The 21,459-nt window shown below is 39.8% G+C and overlaps 1 protein-coding gene across 3 annotated transcripts in view; it reads right to left on the bottom strand.

Annotated features, from left to right (window-relative positions):
• The window catches only part of PIP5K1A (phosphatidylinositol-4-phosphate 5-kinase type 1 alpha), a 39,937-nt gene extending 19,555 nt beyond the window's left edge, over positions 1-20,382 (bottom strand). Inside the window, exons 1-3 of one of the 3 annotated variants that reach the window (XM_043458083.1) lie at positions 19,849-20,382; positions 10,868-10,906; positions 3,384-3,415 (exon numbers count right to left, since the gene is read on the bottom strand). In XM_043458083.1, coding sequence (XP_043314018.1) covers positions 3,384-3,415; positions 10,868-10,906; positions 19,849-19,930 — 153 coding nt within the window. In that variant the 5' untranslated portion in view covers positions 19,931-20,382. The remainder of the gene's footprint in view (positions 1-3,383; positions 3,416-10,867; positions 10,907-19,848) is intronic. The other 2 variants (XM_043458066.1, XM_043458077.1) reach the window with 2 other exon arrangements.
• Between the last annotated feature and the right edge of the window lie 1,077 nt (positions 20,383-21,459).

The raw sequence follows: 21,459 nt of genomic DNA, 5'->3' as shown, positions 1-21,459 counted from the left end.
GACAAAAAGATAGGACACTGAAAGATGAACTCCCCAGGTCGGTAGGAACCCAATATGCTACTGGAGATCAGTGGAGAAATAACTCCAGAAAGAATGAAGGGATGGAGTCAAAGCAAAAACAACACCCAGTTGTGGATGTAACTGGTGATAGAAGCAAGGTCCGATGCTGTAAAGAGCAATATTGCATAGGAACCTGGAAAGTTAGGTCCATGAATCAAGGCAAATTGGAAGTGGTCAAACAGGAGATGGCAAGAGTGAACATTGACATTCTAAGAATCAGCAAACTAAGATGGACTAGAATGGGTGAATTTAACTCAGATGACCATTCTATCTACTACTGTGGGCAGGAATCCCTTAGAAGAAATGGAGTAGCCATCACAGTCAACAAGAGAGTCCAAAATGCAGTACTTGGATGCAACCTCAAAAACCAGAGAATGATCTCTGTTTCCAAGGCAAACCATTCAATATCACGGTAATCCAAGTCTATGCCCCGACCAGTAACACTGAAGAAGCTGAAGTTGAACGGTTCTGTGAAGATCTACAAGACCTTTTAGAACTAACACCCAAAAAAGATGTCCTTTTCATTATAGGGGACTGGAATGCAAAAGTAGGAAGTCAAGAAATACCTGGAGTAATAGGCAAATTTGACCTTGGAGGACAGAATGAAGCAGGGCAAAGGCTAATAGAGTTTTGCCAAGAGAAAGCACTGGTCATAGCAAACACCCTCTTCCACCAACAACACAAGAGAAGACTCTACACATGGACATCACCAGATGGTCAACACCGAAATCAGACTGATTATATTCTTTGAAGCCAAAGATGGAGAAGCTCTATACAGTCAGCAAAAACAAGACCGGGAGCTGACTGTGGCTCAGATCATGAACTCCTTATTGCCAAATTCAGACTTAAATTGAAGAAAATGTGGAAAACCACTAGACCATTCAGGTATGACCTAAGTCAAATCCCTTATGATTATACAGTGGAAGTGAGAAATAGATATAAGGGAATAATCTGATAGACAGAATGCCTGATAAACTAAGGACAGAGGTTCGTGACATTGTACAGGAGATAGGGATCAACATCATCCCCAAGAAAAAGAACTGCAAAAAAGCAAAATGGTTGTCTGAGGAGGCCTTACAAATAGCTGAGAAAAGAAGAGAAGCGAAAAGCAAAGGAGAAAAGAAAGTTTCAAAGAATAGCAAGGAGAGATGAGAAAGCCTTCCTCAGCGATCAATGCAAAGAAATAGAGGAAAACAATAGAATAGGAAAGACTAGAGATCTCATCAAGAAAATTAGCGATACCAAGGGAATATTTTATGCAAAGATGGGCTCAATAAAGGACAGAAATGGTATGGACCTAACAGAAGCAGAAGATATTAAGAAGAGGTGGTAAGAATACACAGAAGAACTACACAAAAAAGATCTTCACGATGGTGTGATCACTCACCTAGAGCCAGACATCCTGGAATGTGAAGTCAAGTGGACCTTAGGAAGCATCACTACGAACAAAGCTAATGGAGGTGATGGAATTCCAGCTGAGCTATTTCAAATCCTAAAAGATGATGCTGTGAAAGCGCTGCACTCTATATGTCAGCAAATTTAGAAAACTCAGCAGTGGCCACAGGACTGGAAAAGGTCAGTTTTCACTCCAATCCCAAAGAAAGGCAATGCCAAAGAATGTTCAAACTATGCACAATTACAATCATCTCACACACTAGCAAAGCAACACTCCAAATTCTCCAAGCCAGGCTTCAACAGTATGTGAACTGTGAACTTCAAGATGTTCAAGCTGGACTTAGAAAAGGCAAAGGAACCAGAGATCAAATTGCCAACATCCACTGGATCATCGAAAAAGCTAGAGAGTTCCAGAAAAACATCTATTTTTGCTTTATTGACTATGCTAAAGCCTTTGACTACATGGATCACAATAAACTGTGGAAAATCCTGAAAGAGATGGGAATACCAGACCACCTGACCTGCCTCTTCAGAAACCTGTATGCAGGTCAGGAAGCAACAGTTAGAACTCAACATGGAACAACAGACTGGTTCCAAATAGGAAAAGGAGTACATCAAGCCTGTATATTGTCACCCTGATTATTTAACTTATATGCAGAGTACATCATAAGAAACGCTGGGCTGGAGGAAGCACAAGCGGGAATCAAGATTGCCGGGAGAAATATCAATAATCTCATATATGCAGATGACACCACCCTTATGGCAGGAAGTGAAGAACTACAGGCCTTTTGATGAAAGTGAAAGAGGAGAATGAAAAAGTTGGCTTAAAGCTCAACATTCAAAAAAAAAAACTCAACATTCAGAAAACTAAGATCATGGCATCCGGTCCCATCCTTCATGGCAAATAGATGGGGAAACAGTGGAAACAGTGGCTGAGTTTTTATTTTTTAGGGCTCCAAAATCACTGTGGATGGTGACTGCAGCCATGAAATTAAAGGACGCTTACTCCTTGGAAGGAAAGTTATGACCAACCTAGACGGCATATTAAAAAGCAGAGACATTACTTTGTCAACAAAGGTCCGTCTAGTCAAGGCTATGGTTTTTCCAGTAGTCATGTATGGATGTGAGAGTTGGACTATAAAGAAAGCTGAGTGCCAAAGAATTGATGCTTTTGAACTCTGGTGTTGAAGAAGACTCTTAAGAGTCCCTTGAACTACAAGGAGATCCAACCAGTACATGCTAAAGGAGATCAGTCCTGGGTGTTCATTGGAAGGACTGATGTTGAAGCTGAAACTCCAATATTTTGGCCACCTGATGCAAAGAGCTGACTCATTTGAAAAGACCCTGATGTTGGGAAAGATTGAAGGCAGGAGAAGGGGACAACAGAGAATGAAATGGTTAGATGGCATCACTGATTCAATGGACATGAGTTTGGGTAAACTCTGGGAGTTGGTGATGGACAGGAAGGCCTTGCGTGCTGTGGTTCATGGGTCTCAAAGAGTCAGAGACAACTGAGCAACTGAACTGAACACTACATATGGTACATTTAAAAATGCTCAATAGTGACTTCCCTGGTGGTTCAGTGGCCAAGACTCTATGCTCCCAATGCAGGGGGCCCAGGTTCCATTTCTGGTCAGAGAACTAAACCCCACATGCAACAACTAACACTGATGCAGAGAAATAAATAAAAAAAATAAAAATACTCAATTAAAAATACTCAATAAATCTGAGCTGCTGTTAATATTCATAATAAACTGTGACAAAAGTAGAGTTGTATAATTTCTAGCCTACCAAAGAGATGTGAGAACCATATCTACCAACAGATTTCAAGACCCTAGTAAGGGGGAAATAAGGATGTCATAAACAGGTATCCTTCTATCCCAGAATTAAGGTTTTAGAACCACTGTGTATCAATATATGAAACTCACCTCAGATGCCGTGGGTCTCTTGATTCCAGATGCTGTTAAAAAAAAAAAATAAACATAACTATAAATATGTACACACACTCACATGATCTCTATCAAGCTCACTGAAACAATTAGGATTTGAGTCAAACTAAACCTGACAATGGGTTCCTGCCTCTTGCTCAGTGATACCAGATCCTTTTGGATAGGGATTTTAAATGTCCTTTCCTTTTCCTCTTCCATACTCACAGAGCCCTTATACATATTCCAGTCGTCTTCTAGTTCCTTTTTCTTATCCAAGTGTTCACATTTTCTCTAGGAAATACATCTGTTCTTGATACATTTAACCATCAGAGCCAAAGTGTCTCATTTGATACCATGGTTGAAAGAGAAAAGGCATAAGAGATACCAAAGACTTAGTGGACAGCCTAGACTTCATTAATAATTTTTCCTGTAGAGCTAAAAGGGTAAGAAGCTTTAGAGCATATCTATGGTGCTCTGCATTTCTACTAACTATTTCAGAAGAAAAGGTAAAGAGTTGATCTACAGAAGCTTTACTTACAATAGCCAAGATATGGAAGCACCTAAGTGTCCATCAACAGATCAACGAATAAAGCAGCTCTGGGTGTCTATGTGTGCGTGTGTGTGTCTGTACACAATAGAATACCACTCAGTCATAGAAAAGAACGAAATCCTGCCATCTCCAACAATGTGGATGGCCCCAGAGTATTACGCTTAGAGAAATAATTCAGAGAAAAACAAACACATTATGTCATTACTGATATGTGAAATCTAAAAAATAAAACAAATGTGTATAACAAAAACAGACTCACAGAGAACTAGTGGTTACCAGTGGGAAGTGAAAAGGGCAGAAGGGCAAGCTGGGGTAGGGGATAAGAAACACAAACTATTATGTATAAAATAAATAAGCAAATAAATAAATAAGCAAGGATATATTGTACAGCATAAGGAAATACAGCCATTACTATGTAGTAATTTTAAATGGAGTATAGTTTATAAAAATATTGAATAATTAACTGTATACCTAAAACTAAAATAATATTGTAAATCAACTATCCTTCAATTAAAAGAAGAGTTGGTCTGTAGAGATGAAGAAGCTATGGATGGGTAAACGCAATCATGAAAAAATGAAAAAGCATTCAGTGCAGGCAAAACCTGATTCTATATCCTTACATCTTCATCTTGATCCTGCCGTAAATGCAACAGGAATTTGTTGTTTACTTACTAAATATTTAATCAGTGGAGATGTGTAAGATATGTGTGTGGTTAAATATCATTTATGACTTTTATCAGTTTAAATGTAGAAAAGATCTCAAGAATATATTTAGAAAGTGACTAAAAGACCACTATCCATAGAAAACTACTCCAAAAGGTTAAATCAATTCTTTTTTTCTTAAGGTTAAGTCAGTTCTTAAGGGTATGCCATCCTAAAGACTTCACCCATGATCACACTGGAGACACATGATCACTCAGGGAGACAGACCTTTCTCCCCTTCATGTTGAAAATTGTTAGTCTTTTTTCTTCAAAGACTACTGATGTATTACTTTGATCCAGTTCAAGAATTCAAAGAGAATAAAGATTAGCCACATTAAAGAAAATTAAAAAGAATCCAGGGACTTCCCTGATGATCCACTGGTTAAGATTCCACCTTCCACAGCAGAGGATGCAGGTCTGATCCCTGACTGGGTAACAAAGGTCCCACATGCCACAAAACAACTAAGCCCAAGTACTGCAACTACTGAGCCTCCACACCACAAGAGCGTCCATGTGTCACAACCAAAGAGTTCGCATGATGCAATGAAGATCCCGTGCTGTGCAACTAAGACCTGATGCAGCCAAGTAAATAATACAACAAATTTAAAAAAAGAAAGAATCCAAATGGGACAAATCCTCAATAACATAAGTTAGTAGCTGAGTAAGAAAATCTCAGTTCTGGTCCATATGTAAGGTTTAACGGTAAAAGCATTTCTGGTACCAATAAGCCGAGCAGCAAAATTTCCTTTCTGGGGAACAGATGGTTTTCATTCCTCTTTCCAAAAAAGGAGGTAAGAAAAATGTCATCTAGCTGTTAGGAAGATGTGCTGCATAAAATGACCCAGAAAATTAGAGAAACAGCAAAGCCCAAAAATCTATGCTTTTTGCAGGATGCTTCATCTTCAATCAGGTCAAGTTGAGATAGGTGAAAGACCTGGAACCTAGGACTGGAACCCTAAGCTAAAGCTTCCAAGGAACAGTAAGTCAGCACAACTCAGATTCAAGATTAAAACTGATAACTTAACTGTAAAATTTAAGGCACTCACTAACAAAAAATTAGTCAAACCCTTTGAATCTTAAAACCCTTCAGATGAGAGCCAACATGCTGACCTAGGTTCAGATCCCTGTTGTGTGTTAGTCATTCAGTCATGTCTGATTCTTTGCGACCTCATGGACTGTAGCCCACCAGGCTCCTCTGTCCATGGAATTCTCCGGGCAAGAATACTGGAGTGGGTTGCCATTCCCATCTCTAGGAGATCTTCCCAACCCAGGGACAAACCCGGGTCTCCCACATTGAAGGCAGACTGAGCCACAAGGGAAGTCCTCAAATCCCTGTTACATCAGGCAAATTATTCTCTATTAATAACTAAAAAAGAAGAATCTATATTAGAAGGTTTATGTAAAGATTAGATGAGATAAACTAAATCAAAGTACTTCATGGACTGTGATGTGCTATACAAATATGTTGTCATATGTGAGTTCTAATGGAAGAGCAAAGTTGGCCCCTCAGGAAGGTTTAATGTTCAATTAGCTAGACCATCATGAAATTCTAATTAGTACCTCAAAGTTCTTGGCTGCTCCCCAAACCCTTAGCCTCCCCATATTCCCAACAAACCCTTGTGCAAGTATACACACAACAGTAGAATTAGTGATTCTCAATGAAGAAATCAGCATTCTTTCAGTTGAGAAAACAACACTGTTTCTGGACTCTTTGGTCAGTACTTGGCTTATTTCTTCCTGTTTTACCCCAAAGGAAGGGGTGTGGAGGGATCTGACAGAACCAAGAGCCAATGTCCAATCCTAGGCTGACAGCTTCTCATAGAAGAGAACAACCTCTTCATGCAAGGAGTCACTGGACCAAATTAAACAATGAATGAAAAAAGCAGGTGAGTGAGTTCAAGGCAGAGTGTAAGCTTGGGGACTTCTTACTCCCTAAAAAGTTCTACCTTGCTACCTTTCCTAGTTTTATCTCACAAACATAGCTCCAGGGCTGCTACACTCTTGCAAAGGACCCAGAATGAGGGTGGGAGGACTTAATTCAGTGGAATATGGTGCCAATTACTTAGCTATCTCCAACTGCAAAACTTGGATTAATCCCCAAAACACTACAGCTGAGGCAGTTGGAAGGATACTGGGGTCTGAATAATAATAGGATTGGGGTCCAGTGGTTAAGAATCCATCATGCAATACAGGGGACATTGGTTTGATCCCTAGTCTGGGAAGATCCCACATGCCAAAGGGCATGTAAACCCGTGAGCCACAACTACTAAGCCCATGCACCTAGAATCTGTGCTCAGCAATGAGAAGCCACTGCAGTGAGAAGCCTGCAAGAGTAGCCTCTGCTCACAGCAACCAGAGAAAGCCAGTGTGCAGTGACAAAAACCCAGAGCAACCAAAAATAAAAACTATTTAAAAATAATCACCAAAACAAGTAACAACAGGATGGAGAATCAGGAATCAAGACTCATTCTCTTCCTGGTCTGAAGTTTTGCTCCTAGGGTACAGGTCAGAACTCCCAAACTACCAAAGAATGGACAGGAATAGAAAAGTAGAGAATCATATTAATGTTGCTATAACATCCAGCTTGGTAGAGAAGAAACCCAATGAACAGCAGAGTAATATTTTAGGGAACAAAGTGCCAACTGCTAAGGCTTGATGGCTTGGGCGACTTGGCTCATGTCAGTGAGAAAATGCCTACTGAGACTGAAGAGTCACCAGTACCTGTTCACCTCTTCTTAATCAAGCTTTGTCTTCAGAAGGAACAGCAGCAGAAACAGAGGAAAGCAGAGATGCGGGGGCGGGGGGGGGGGGGAATTGGAAACAAAAAGAAGAGAAAAGAATACCAACTCAGCAATGACAACACCCATCCAGCCAATGTTTAAGGAGAATGAGATTTATCCCTAAGTTAGGATAAGATTAGAGTATTAATCAACAGAAAAATCTGTTTTCTAGCATCTGTGTAAAAAATACTCTGCTAAGTATAAACTATCATCTTATAATCCATACCCACAATCCATATATAGCATCCTTTTTTGGGTGAGAAAACTGCAGGTCAAGAAGCAACAATTAGAATCAAACATGGAACAACAGACTGGTTCAAAACTGAGAAAGGAGTACGTCAACGATGTATGTTGTCACCCTGTTTATATATTTAACTTATAAGCATCAGGCGAAATGCCAGGCTGGATGAATCACAAGCAGGAATCAAGATTGCAAAGAGAAATATCAATAACCACAGATGTGCAGATGACACCACCCTTATGGCAGAAAGCAAAGAACTAAAGAGCCTCTTGAAGGTAAAAGACAGTGGAAAAGCTGGCTTAAAACTCAATGTTTAAAAAACTAAGATCATGGCATCCAGTCCCATCACTTCATGGCAAATAGGTGGGGAAACAATGGAAAACAGTGACAGACTTTATTTTCCTGACTCCAAAATCACTGCGGACAGTGACCGTAGCCATGAAATTAAAAGATGCTTGCTCCATGGTAGAAAAGCTATGACAAACCTAGGCAACATATTAAAAAGCAAAGACATCACTTTGCAGACAAAGGTCTATCTAGTCAAAGCTATGGTTTTTCCAGCAGTCGTGTACGGACATGAGAGCTGGGCCATAAGGCTGAGCGCTAAAGAATTGATGCTTTTGAACTGTGGTGCTGGAGAAGATTCTTCAGAGTCCCTTGGACTGTAAGGAGATCAAACCAGTCAATCCTAAAGAAAATCAATCCTGAATATTCACTGGAAGGACTGATGCTTAAGCTCCAGTACTTTAGCCACCTGATGCAAAGAGCCTACTCACTGGAAAAGACCCTGATGCTGGAAAAGACTGAAGGCAGGAAGAGAAGGGGACAAGAGAGATGAGATGGCTGGATGGCATCACTGACACAATGGACCTGAGTTTGAGCAATCTCTAGGAGATGGTGAAGGACAGGGAAGCCTGGTATGCTGCAGTCCATGGGGTTGCAAAGAGTCAGAGACAACTGAGCGACTAAACAACTACTACTGAGTTCCAATGTTAAATTTCCTCCTCCTCAGGGAAAAATGTTTCCTTCATGTTTGTTTGACCTTCATGATCATGTAGTTCCTACTTATTAATAGGCCCTGGACCAAGAAGCATTCTAAACCAAAGACTAACTAAACAAATAAAAGACCTAGAGAAGCAAGGATATACTCACTTCTGGAATTTTTTAAAAATTCTGAGCAGACTGAGCAGGCTCAATCTGGCTGAGATCTATAGATATTAATGAAAACTGATTTTTAAATAGAACAAGTTGAGAACTTAGCCCCTTCAGCCACATATGAACCTATGTGCCCATTTAAGCTAACAAATAAGTAACAATTTATATTAAGAAAAAGTCATTCAACAAGGGCCTTTGAGATTTTAATCTATTCTTAATGTGAAAGTTGCTCAGTTGCGTTCAATTCTTTGGGACCATATGGACTATACAGTCCTTGGAATTCTCCACGCCACAATACTGAAGTGGGTAGCCTTTCCCTTCTCCAGAGGATCTTCCCAGCCTAGGGATCGAACTCAGGTCTACCGCATTGCAGGCAGATTCTTTACCAGCTGAGCCACAAGGGAAGCCCAATTCTTAATAGTAAGACGTATTTAACCTATAAATAAACAGAGCATAAGGGATGTGCTCAAAATTAAAGAGCAAAGGTGGTGACAGAGCCAGAATTGGAATTCACATTTCCAACTCCCCAGTTCAACTCTTTCTTCTAAACCATATTTTGTTTTCAATTTCCTGGCCACTCTGAGTCTAAGGGGGAAAGGAAAGCACCAAAGGAACTAGAATGCTTTTACAAACTAAATAAATCTCACAACTGCTAACGGACAGTAGGAACACATATTTTCTTCCCCTGAGGTATTCCCTTCCCTTCCCACTTTCATTGATAAAAGGATAAAGAGTCCTCCTTTGGTTCCTCACAATGTAATTAACAATACCACCACTCTGCTCCTCCAGCAACAGTCATCAATGTCACTGGCAAAAACAGTAGGAAAGTACCTTTCATTTCTTTCAGTGAGATTATACTTGTTTTGAAACAGACAATGCCAGTATTTTAGAGGAGCAGAAGCTGCCCTTCAAAACTGACACTGGACAGAGCAATATTACACAAGTTAAGGTCCTCACTAGCAGTACAAAGTACCTCTTTTCTTCATAAAAAGACATGAACAACTTTAACAGAAAGAAAGTTTTTAATTCTTCTCAGATTAAGAGTTTTCTTTTTGGTGTCAGTGGGACCATGAGTCGATCTGATTAAAAGCATAAGAGTTATGATCACTGAATCTGCAATGACAAAAAGAGGGTATCTGATAGGCAGTCTTGTTGTTTTAATGATCTTAGAATTGACTGTACAATCAGTTACCAATCCTCGGCAAATATCCACATTAACTTCTAAACTATTTTCTGAAAGAATGATCAATAACTCCAGGTATTACACATGGAGGAGCTCAGAATTTTGACAGCTCAAATCAGAAGGGGAGGTTCCCCTCTGCACTATTCTTTGTTGAACAACAAATATGTAATCTGGTTTAAAGTCAAGTTAGTTCACACACAGACTTTTAGATTAGTGAGAGAGCAGCAAGGTATTGTGGGTAGGAATGTGGGCTCTGAAATCAGCACACCTAAGTTGGCTAGGTTTGAATACTAGATCTACATTTACTAACTAGATAACCTTGACAAGTTGGTTAAAACTCTCTAGGCCTTGGTTACCTCATCCATAAAATGGAGATATAATAACATGTACATCATAGGATAGTTATGAGAATTAAATAAATCCTATATAGCACTTAATATGTAATAAATGCTCTGTATATACTAGCAATTATTATTACCATTGTGAATTATAAAACCCCATCTACAGGATGAGATGGGTCAGGGGAAATGAGAGGTACAACAGAAAGGGAAAGAAAGAGAGACACATTTACTGAAACAAAAGGAAATGGAGTTACATGGGAAGACTTCGAGGGAGACAAAAGATAGTCAATGGATCCATCTTACATTGTGGGACTGTGAGAAAAGAAGTTGCCATGTTAAGGCAGCATTTTTCTGGAGGGGAGAGGGGAACGGAAGCTGAAGTCAAGTAATCTTTCAGGACACTCACAGCCTTCTCAAAAGGCCATGCACGCTACTAAAAAAAAAATTTGCAATTGTTATGGGGAAGAGGAGTCCGCGGCTAGTAACTGCAAGGAGCTCATGCTTCTTCAGCACAGATACACATCAGATCTACCTCTCTTACGGTTGACCCCACAGCACAGAAAGTGGAGACCTAAATGAGGAAAAACAGAAAATTATCACTTACTGCTGGGGTTCTACTTGCTTATAACAGAACAAGCATATTTTAAAAATACCCATATGACATCTCTAAAGTTTAAAATTATAAACAGGGCCTGAACTGGTCCCCAGTACCATACTGTGAAATGTGAGAAGATTTTCTGCAGTTCTAGGTAGAAGTCAAAAAAAAAGAAAAAAAAAAAAAGCTCTGGCAGAAAAATTCCAGGAGTGATTACAAAACTTGTGACCCAAACAATTTCACTATTGCATGATTTCAGATTGGCAAAAAAATTTCAGGTATAAAGCTCCTTGCACACAGGCTTCTATCTTTTTAAAAAAGAATGTGTATACATTTTACACATTTGAGGATCTTCCACTCGTCAGGGTAATTTGGTAATATCTAGCATAGCAAAAAGTCTTAAAAGCAAATATGTACCATTTGTCCCAAAAGCGAGAATTTATCCTAAGGAAATAATTGGTCAAGTGGACATATATACAAATATATTTATTGTAGCATTGTATGTAACAACTATAATTGCAAAGAATCTAAATGTACAATATAGGTTATATAAGTTGTGGTATAGTCATAAAATAGTATAGAACCATTATCCTTATGTTCATTTATAGACAGGATGTCACAATAAACTGTTTAATGGAAAAAGCTAATAATTATATAGTACAGTATTTTTCTAAAACAATTATCTATAAAGTCATATGTATTTATACACATAAAAAAGGTCCAGAAGATTATATACTAAAATGTTAAAATATGATTATATTGGATAGTATGGTTAAGGTGATATTCTAAGTTTTAAGTTTCTATTTTCCTTATGTATATAAACTTTCTATAACAAACAGGTAATTTAACAATTAAAGAGATACGTAGGAATGGCTTTATTGTTGTTTTATAACCCAGTCTCCCCAGTAAACTAGTGCTCAACAGTTCCACACATACAGATCACCATCAATCCCCTCCCTACACATTAACTTGAGCTCATTACAACATATTATGCTGCTACAGAGATAGACTAGAAGGAAAAATGTGAAAGATGATGTCTAGAAAGCTGCTGACAACTGCAAGCTACAAATAAAGCATGACTCCTATACACTCACTCCTGTTCTCTATTATTTGAGATTCCCATACAATCTGAAACAAACCTGTATTGGTGCACATGCTAACAGGTTCTCCCGGAAAAATTTATCTTTAATATCCTTCAGAATATCAATATTCTCCCATTAAACAGGTATTCCTAATTTCAGCGTATCTCCTGGATATTTGAAAAATAAAGATCTAGCCTCTAAATTATGAAAATTAGCTGAGAAATCTTTAATGCTACTAAAATAATTTCAAGACAACTGAACCAGCCAGTTAAGTGCCACAGAGGAAATAATCCAATCAATTCTTGCTAAAATACAAAGTTGAATCATACTATGTCACAGAAAATTTTTCTGAGTAACTTTGAATAGTCTTAAGGAAGCACTCCATTTTGGTCCTTAGTCCCAGCCTAAATTGTGTTTGTGATGAGAAAGATACCAAAGGGGCTGGTTTCTAGTCACCTGGCAAAACATCACTAGGACTCTCCATAAACTGGTTTGCAACTACTAAAGCACTGGCAGCTATGACTTACTATTGAGAGCAAGAAGAAAAGGTAGAGGAAGAAAAGAAAATTAATACAATTCTGAGAAATGTGAAAAAGGTAAACTTTAGAGGGGAAATGAGTTGGCCTTAAAAGAGGAGATAATCAAAACAGATACTTTCAGACAGTACACAGCTCCAAAATAAGACTTATAGTTCCCCTCCCCCACTCCCCCTCAGCATGTGGAACAAAACAAGAGTTGGCCATAATACCAGAGCCTCTCCCAGTGCTTTCAGAGAAGAAACATTTCCGTCAAAGATGAGATGACATCATCTTCCAGATGAGAAACTAAGAGACAGCCTGTGACTGACTTTAATGCTTGAAGTACACTCTTAATTTCAGCATGCTAGAACTGGGCAGGATGTGCATTCCTCAGACGAGTTTTGCCTGAACAGGTCATAAAGAAGAGATTCCAGAGACTTAGCTTAATGAGCTACCAATACTACTACATAAATCTGTCAATTCCCATAGAAATCAGAAAGAGACAAGCAGGCTTTTTGGAAGCAAAATGATAATTCTGAGGGGGTGTTTTGGTTGATAATACTGACAGCCAGAGATTTTTTTTAAAAAAAAGCAAAAACCTGCACAAAACAGTCATCACCCAGTTATTTTCTGGACTATCTCAAACAATCTCTCTAGTCCTCTTTAACCTGAAATACTGAACACCACTTTAATTATACCCCTGCATGTAGGAGGCATAATATCTTATTCAAATGAAAATACTCAGAAATGTCAGCCTGCCTAATGAGAAGCATTGCTGAGCACACAGCTCTAAGAGGTAGTGTTGGAGGGTGGGGGTCAGGCACTGTTACCATACCCTCAGTAAGAACTAAAAGAAGTCAATTATGAAAATCTAGCCACATCTTAGAGAAAAGTTAAATTTTGTTCCTTCAGTTCAGTTCAATCACTCAGTCATGTCCGACTCTTTGCGACCCCACGAACCGCAGCACATCAGGCCTCCCTGTTCATCACCAACTCCCAGAGTTTACTCAAACTCAGGTCCATTGAGTCGGTGATGCCATCCAACCATCTCATCCTCCGTCGTCCCCTTCTCCTGCCTTCAATCTTTCCCAGCATCAGGGTCTTTTCAAATGAGTCAGTTCTTCACATCAGGTGGCCAAAGTACTGGAGTTTCAGCTTCAACATCAGTCCTTCCAGTGAATATTCAGGACTGATTTCCTTTAGGATGGACTGGTTGGATTTTGTTCCTAGCAGGTGACAATTTTTACTAAGAATTTTCTAGAAAAAGGTCTGAAAAGCAAGGATGCTCTTAGAAACAAAAGCTCAAAACTCACTGATCTGCCAGTCCTGGGGTCAACCTGGCTCGGCTAAGAGCCAAGTAGCAAGGAATGAATCACAAATTTACCAAGACTCACCACGATAACATACAGACTTTATGCAAAGTCTTTGCCACTCTTAACAATTTGAACCTCAGTTTCCTAATTTAGAAAATAAGAAGGAAAAAAAAAGAAAATAAGAGAGTTAAATTAAAATATCTCTACATTTCCCTTTAATAAACTTTTGCTTCTAGTTCTATAAGCCACATTTCATGATTCTCAGCCCACAAATATGTATCTCTTAGCACTAAAATTCTGGTTGAAATTTGGGCGGGGGGGGGGGGGGCGCGGGTGTGGATATCTGAGTCCTTCTTTAAAAGACCTGAGTCTCCTGGATAAGCCAATCCGAAGCTAAGGAGCAGTTCAGATGTCCAGCAGTTCACCACCTCCCAATTCTATTTCCAAACCTGGTTCTATCTTTAAAAAAATAAAAATAAAAAGCAGTATTGCTGGCCTGGAACATACACTGAGCTGAGATAGGAACTTAAATAATATCACAATGGGTATTAACTGTCCCAACAATGCACTTCAACCACCCACCAGACCCTAATGCAAGAAAATCACAGAGATATGACCAAGTTACTCCTCTACCATTTCTTTTATACAGATTCTTATCAATGGGAACTTCAAGTTTACTAGGCATGTTGTGCAAAGGAAAGCTAGTATTAAGCTATTAACATATCCTAAAAAAAAACCTCTTCCCATTCTCTCCCTGCAACTTCCCTTTGCTCACTCCCCATCAATGATACTGATCCTTTGAGGTGGTGTTTATTCTGGGTTAACTCCATAAAGCTCAGTTTAATACACAGCAAATAGTAAGATATACTTAACTGCCTACAAGCAATCTACCCTTCTCTCTCTTTTTGCCAGTCTTCCTCAGACTCCAACAATAAGGGGACTTTGGGGGAATCAGATATTTAAAAATTAATATATTCTGCATACAGCCATTACAAATAAACAGACTTATTTAATAGGAGAAAAAAGAAAAATAATCAGTGACAAAGTTTTAAAAGATGGAGGGGCTGAGGGAAAAAAGTTCACTTCAAACAGAAAACATTAAAACAACAGTTCATAGGAGATACGAATAACACAGGATCGACACATATGTAAAAATAAAACAATGTTCTCTTTTGATAGGAAAGGGTGGAGAAGTGAAGTGCAACAGGGGAAATGAGCCAGGAAGGGGTTTCCTCTAGGAAACACCATCAGTCCAATCACTCACTCTGAGACTGAATGATGGCCTGGGGTTTAGAACACAAAGGAACAGATTCCCTCTGCCTGGCTATCAGAAAATAGCACACTTCCTGAAGTATACTTGTATCCTTGATCAAGAGGACACACTCAGTAAAAAGAAAAACCAAACTGACAATGTTGGTCTTTTTGCTTTCTTCATGTCAGGTAAGAAAATGCCAAAATTCTAAGAAAGTAAACATCCAGCTTAAAGGGTAAAATACCACCCACCCCCAACGCAGAACTTCTCACCAGTTACCTGAGTTTGGCCTGGTGAAGTTGTTCACTTCACAGGCTGTAGTTTCCATTATTTTTATTTAAAAAATAGGCTGATGAAACATGTAATAACTAGTAGCTAGCACATATTTGAGCACAGTTATTAATCAGAAGAGTTTTACATCAACTTAGAACAGCACACAGAAATTAACAAAACAAAAAACAAATTAACAAAACATAACATGTATTTTGATATTTAAGGCTAACTTTAAGTACACATTACCAATTAATAACAGATGCTGGATACCTATTAAGGCTATATAATTATACTTAACCCTGGGCTTGAGCAGTCATGGCAGAAATAAATGGATAATTAAAAAACAGTGACATTCTGATGTCAGTTTTCTGGAAGAATCTACCAAGGGGACAAAATAAAAAAGGAGGGGTATGTGGGTGTAAGCCCTCTGTGGAAAAAGCAAAAGGAAAAATCTCTCCTTACTTATAAAATACCAACCAAAAGGATACCTGTTGATAGTCTCATTACATGGCATTCTGTTCTGTCTTTACATTTCCAAACTCCAGTTTCTCCCCCCAATAATGTGACTTAAGTTGCTTTACTTTTCACTAGTACAGAAAAATTAAAGGGAAAGAGATCAGTCTACAAATGGCTTACAATGTACACAAAGAACACAGACAAAAAACCCTCAACGAAATTCCTACCATTTGGAGTTATCAGATTACAGCATACATTTACTGGTGGAGCTCTGCTGGGAAGGACAAAGCACCAGAATCAAGGGTTGATGAGACTGGCTCTACTACAAAAGCTCTGGGCAAAAATGTTTCTTTCCTGTGTTTTTTGGGGTCTCCCTCAGCAGTTTAAGGGTAGATCAGAAAAGGAGCTACAAATGTTACCTCCAAATCATCTGTACTCATGATAGAATCATTTGGTAATGTGTGTCAATTTCAGAAATGTTCTGGTCGGAAAGCAAAAGGAGCTACAGGTTCATGATTTTCTAGGGCTTCAAGTGCTTTTTCTTAGGGGAGTCACACAGGATTTTATCACAGCTCTTATTTCAGGGGAGCAAGGGACACTTTAATATTCTACTTTTTAACTCCTCCACTAAATTCAAATCAAGTCGCCAAAACAGAAACTTTACTCCCTTTCTGGTAGTAAAAAGGAGAGTTGGTGGCTTATTTTCAAATTCTTGATGAACTAGTCAAACTGGGGGACAGGTTCTCTATACTGTCACTAGTGTGACAAATGGTAGCACTGTCAACAGCATCTCATCCGTGCTTTTATTTTTTAAGTGGTACCACTGACCAAAGAATGAGGCTAGGACAGAAAGGAAGGAAAGGAATAAATTTCCTTTATACACTGAACAGCTGAGAGCAAACTGCATCACCTTTTATTAACAAAGTATAAGAACAAGGAAATGATGATGGTTCCTGTAAGATTAGTATTAATTTATAATCACCTCCCTCTAATCCAAACATGGTAGTTACTTCAATGGGAAAAGATCTCTCCAACATCTCTTAGAGTGTATGGTTTGCTTTAACTCCTTTATTTAACCTGTCAGCAGCATTAAAAGACCAGCTCCAGCTTAATGATTAAACAATATAGCCAAGGGTTTAATACTGACAGGGAAGAACTGTTTTAAATTACCAATCCTTATCGGCTCTGGGGGAGTAAGGGCAGATGAGCTTGTTATGGACTGTCCTCCACAGTGAAGTCTACCAAAGTTAATTTTTACTTTGTGTAGATCCATTTGTCTGTTTTATTTATTTTTCCCAGTGAAAAGTGTATTCTGATAGAGAGCTTTTCATTTTATAAATACACTATGAATTACTGAAACAAAAATAAATAAATAAATAAATAAATTACCAATCCTTAAAAAATAAATAAATAAATAAATTACCAATCCTTTCTAATTTGAATGCCGAAAGATTTTGAACCTTAAAAGGTAATGAATGACTTATCTAAAACATCAATCTGTCCCTGAATCCTAACATTCTTGTTTTGTATACACTGCCAGAGAACCTTACCTTTAGGATTTCAGTTTCACCAATATTTAAGTGAGTTCAGCTAAACATCTCAGGACAATAAGTTGATTTTAGAATGATTAAAACACAAACACACACACTCCTACCTTGAATTTCTACAAAGCTAGCCTTTTGGCCTTTAATGATTTAGGAGACCATAAACCAATTTATTCCTGCCAATGCCTTAATTCCCCTGATACTATCCAGACAGAGCACCACTCTCCTCCAATCACAAAACACATTCTCAATAGCCTTTTTGGCATCTGAATCAAACACCTTATCCTCTTCAAAAACATATCCTTGAAATGAAATATGAAACAGTCTATTAAATTCAGTAAGCCAAAACTGAAGTGAATGTACAAATATGCGAAAGAAGTCCGCACTGTGTATCTGCACAAAATAATTCCATGTTTTCAGGAATATTTATGAGAATTTTTCTTAATTTCTTAATCCAATGGTTTCAATATTTGCCAAAGAAAGAGAGAAAGAGGGTGAAAAAAAAGTTAAAAAAAAAAAAAGGAATCTAAAGCTATTTGTTTTTAGTCATTAAAAAAAAATTTTCAGCCATTTTTGTATCTTGACCTCACATATGATGAACACAATAAAGCCAAGAAACTGTAAAATTGACTGAAATCTATTATTTTATCTTCTGGTGAAAACACAACAGCTAAAAACATTTACACTATCTGAATAACATCCTGCAGTCTTAAGATCTGACAGAAAATATAAAAACATACAAAAATATCAAATAGTGACACCTAAAACAGATAGTAGGACTATCTGAAGTAGGAGCAAAAAACCTGAAGACACCACTATGTGACAGAAATAGTTTCTTTTACTCCTAAATCTGCCCATGTGGACAATATTTTCATGAGATAGAGGCTGAATCAAATTCTGGGATATAAACACAAAAACACAAGGCTTTTAAGATTAAGCTGTTTCTAATACCTGATCTGATGGTTAAGAAGTCTGCTTAAAGACTGTACACAACCATTCTTGTTTCAGCACTGGGGGAGAGGAAAAAGATGTTTTAAATTAAGAAGCTACTGTATTTAAAAACTTTCATTTTAACTTTATCCTTCTTCACACTTAGAATGCAACAGGAGTTGCTCCGGCCCACTAATCTTTTAGGAAAGGCAAAAACCACCTCTCAAGAAACTAAAAATAGATTGTACATAAACAAAACTCCAGTTTGTGGAGAAGATATTTATGACCAAGTATGTGCTCACCCGAACTGAACAGGAAAAGGTGGAACCCTCTATTTAGTCAACTCAAAACGAGTAGGATGCAATCCCAGGATTAAGCAAGTGTCAATGTCTGGGGTATAGCATCCGTCATCTGGCGGCCTCTCCTGTTCACAGTGTATAGGCAACAGTCACTGTGGAACCCCAGACATTTCTGATGGAAGCTCTAGAACAGTTTCTGACTCAAACTCCACTCCCCCCCCAACAACATACATCCCAACACCACACATTTTCCCCTCCTACACACAATCTGTTGCTCCTTAGCCCTCCCTCAATCTTCAACAGTTTCTAACTACTTTGAGCTAGATTCCCTGGCTCCCTTCTCCAAGTGCCAATTTCGTGCCTAAGCATTCTTCCAGTCCATTTCCTATTATGCAATATTCCTACACAGCACTTAGAACCATCCCCACCCTATCCTTTTCAAGCCTAATTTCCAGCATCACCTCCCTCAACTTCTACTGCAATTCGGGACTACATCGTTCCGCCTTCTCCACCTGTTTTCAGTGTTTTTTAAGCCCTGCTTTTCCACATACCTCAGGCTCTCTTCAAAAACTTCCCATTCCTTCCCAAATCTAGGCAGTCAAGAGATAGGAATATCCAGAGGATGTGTGACAAAACGTGTATCTCTCCTGCGAGCGCGCGCGTGTTTGGGGGAGGGGAGGCACGAAGTGAGAAGGAATGACGCATTAGGTGGAGGCTCTCAGGAGCCTCCAATAACTCCCACTCCCAAAAAAATCCCCAATCCCCTAACGCCCCAGCACTGGTAGCATCCCATAACGCTTCCATACCTTTTAAGTCCCATGGTTTCTCTTCCACGTTTTTATCCAATTAACCCCGCAATCAACGTGGAGTCTACCTGCCTCTTACACTACGTAATTCCTCTCTACCTATGAAGCCTCTATTTACTCTTTCTCTACTCCCTTCGATTCCCTTTCTCTTTCCTCCCTACTCCCACCGTCAATCTCCATCCTTTTCTGACCATACTACTTCAAAGTCCTCAACTCGGTCTCCTTGAAGACAGCCAGTGTTTCTGACAGCTTCCCTTTTCTGAATCAAATCCATCCTTTCCTCACATTCCTTCTGCCTGCTCTGAAAGCTACATGAAAGCCTAGTTCTCGGTCCTCCTTACCGGCAACGCCTCAAACATGTCCAGCTACAGGTGCCCTTCCTGGGTCTCGCTCTTCCTGCCATCGCACAGCCATCAGCCCCCAACCCACGCCACGCCCTGATTACCTGAGGCCGAGGTGCAGGGAGGGACGCCGGAATCCGCGGATGAACACCCTACCGCCGACGAGCCAGAGGAGGCGGACGCCATCTTGGCAGCCCCCTCCCCCTCAGCGGCCTGTCTTTCTACCGGGCTCTTCCTTTTCTCGGAGTCGAATCTCCCCCACGTATCCTCACGGAACCCGCGTTCTGCGGGCCACCTCCCCGCCCCCTCCGGGGCCTCTCTCAGATGTGTCGCGCCGGCCCCGGGACCAATTCAGGGCGGAACCATTAGGATGGCATGGGGGAGAATTCTCGTCTCGCACCGTTTTAGCAACTTTAACCCCTTTCCGCAGGAGCTACTTTCCCCTTTCACAACAGAGTAAGCTCAAGCGGCTGCCGGGAAACTGCGTCTGGATCAAACCACACCTAAAAGAAAAAGGTGGGGAATGAGGAGTCCCTGCGGAGCGAACTCCCCCTCCCGCTTCTTCCTAGCCACAGCCTGTTTATCGCCCAACCCCACCGCTTCACTCCCGGTGGCCAAGGAACTCCGGGCATCGCGCATGCGCCCAACCTTCTCTCTCCTCGGCCACCCCATCCAATGGGAGAGGAGGGAGGCCCTGAGAGGAGGCAAGCCAATCAGGAGGCTGAGTCTGGTCACATGACACAGGTCCCTCGCGCCCTGGCAAATCCGAGGAAGGAAGACCGTGCGGCTCTGTCTACGGTGGCTTGGAGAGTCAAAATAGAAGGGAGTCCTGGAAGAGACTAGATTGAGAAGTCGGAGCTCTAGAAGAGAGTGTGCCGAGTTGGCATTCACAACCCGGGAAGACCTCCCGACTGAAGCGCTGGTGTCTAGTCAAAGAGGTTAAACAAACAAACAAAAAAAAGAGGTTAAACAGTTAAGTATCACAAAACATCACATGCCACCAAGTATTATTCCGACTTTACTGCCTTGTTTATTATTTAACAAGCCTGCGTGTCTTGCCTTCCTTTGAATGGCGTTCGAAACAGATCTACAGTTTGCCTCAAGCGCAATGCCAGGCACAATGATGGAGCTGAGTAAATATTTGATAAATAAACGGATGAAGACCTGTCTAAAACGCCACGGAAGACGATCAGAAACATAACAACAGTCTTCGTGTGATCCGAGCCCTTAGCCTCCCTGTTAGTTATGCTCCAAAGGTCACTGAGACTCAGAGAAATTCCCTTTTCTAGTCTAATCTTCGTACTAACCCCGCTCAGTTTTAACAATTATGGGGATTTTGGAGATTATGAACCTTGATGGGGAATATAAAGACCTATCTCTGAACAGACTAAACAGCCAGAGAGTAAGGACTCTTTCATTCTTGTATCTCCAGCTCCTCCCATGGTGTAACTCTGTAGGTAGTAAGGGCTCAATAATTATTTTATGAAATGGATAAATGGGTTTAAAATCCTGGGTATTGCAGCCCCCAACATGGGCCTAGTTATTCTCTATCTGAATGTCTTCTGGGTCTTTGACAGGGAACCTAGTACCTCAACGTCCAGAATACAATCCCAAGCATTTACCTCTGCCTTCTACTCCTCCCTCATCAAGATCTAAAATAATTGTTTCCCTGCTGCCACCTGCTGGGTTATTCATCTTTTTGGTAGTGAAAGTAG

This window comes from Cervus canadensis, chromosome 2 (genome assembly GCF_019320065.1).
Source record: "Cervus canadensis isolate Bull #8, Minnesota chromosome 2, ASM1932006v1, whole genome shotgun sequence".
Lineage (NCBI taxonomy): Eukaryota > Metazoa > Chordata > Mammalia > Artiodactyla > Cervidae > Cervus > Cervus canadensis.
The sequence above is the reverse complement of the archived record's forward strand: the minus strand, read 5'-3'. Positions and strand labels throughout refer to the sequence as shown.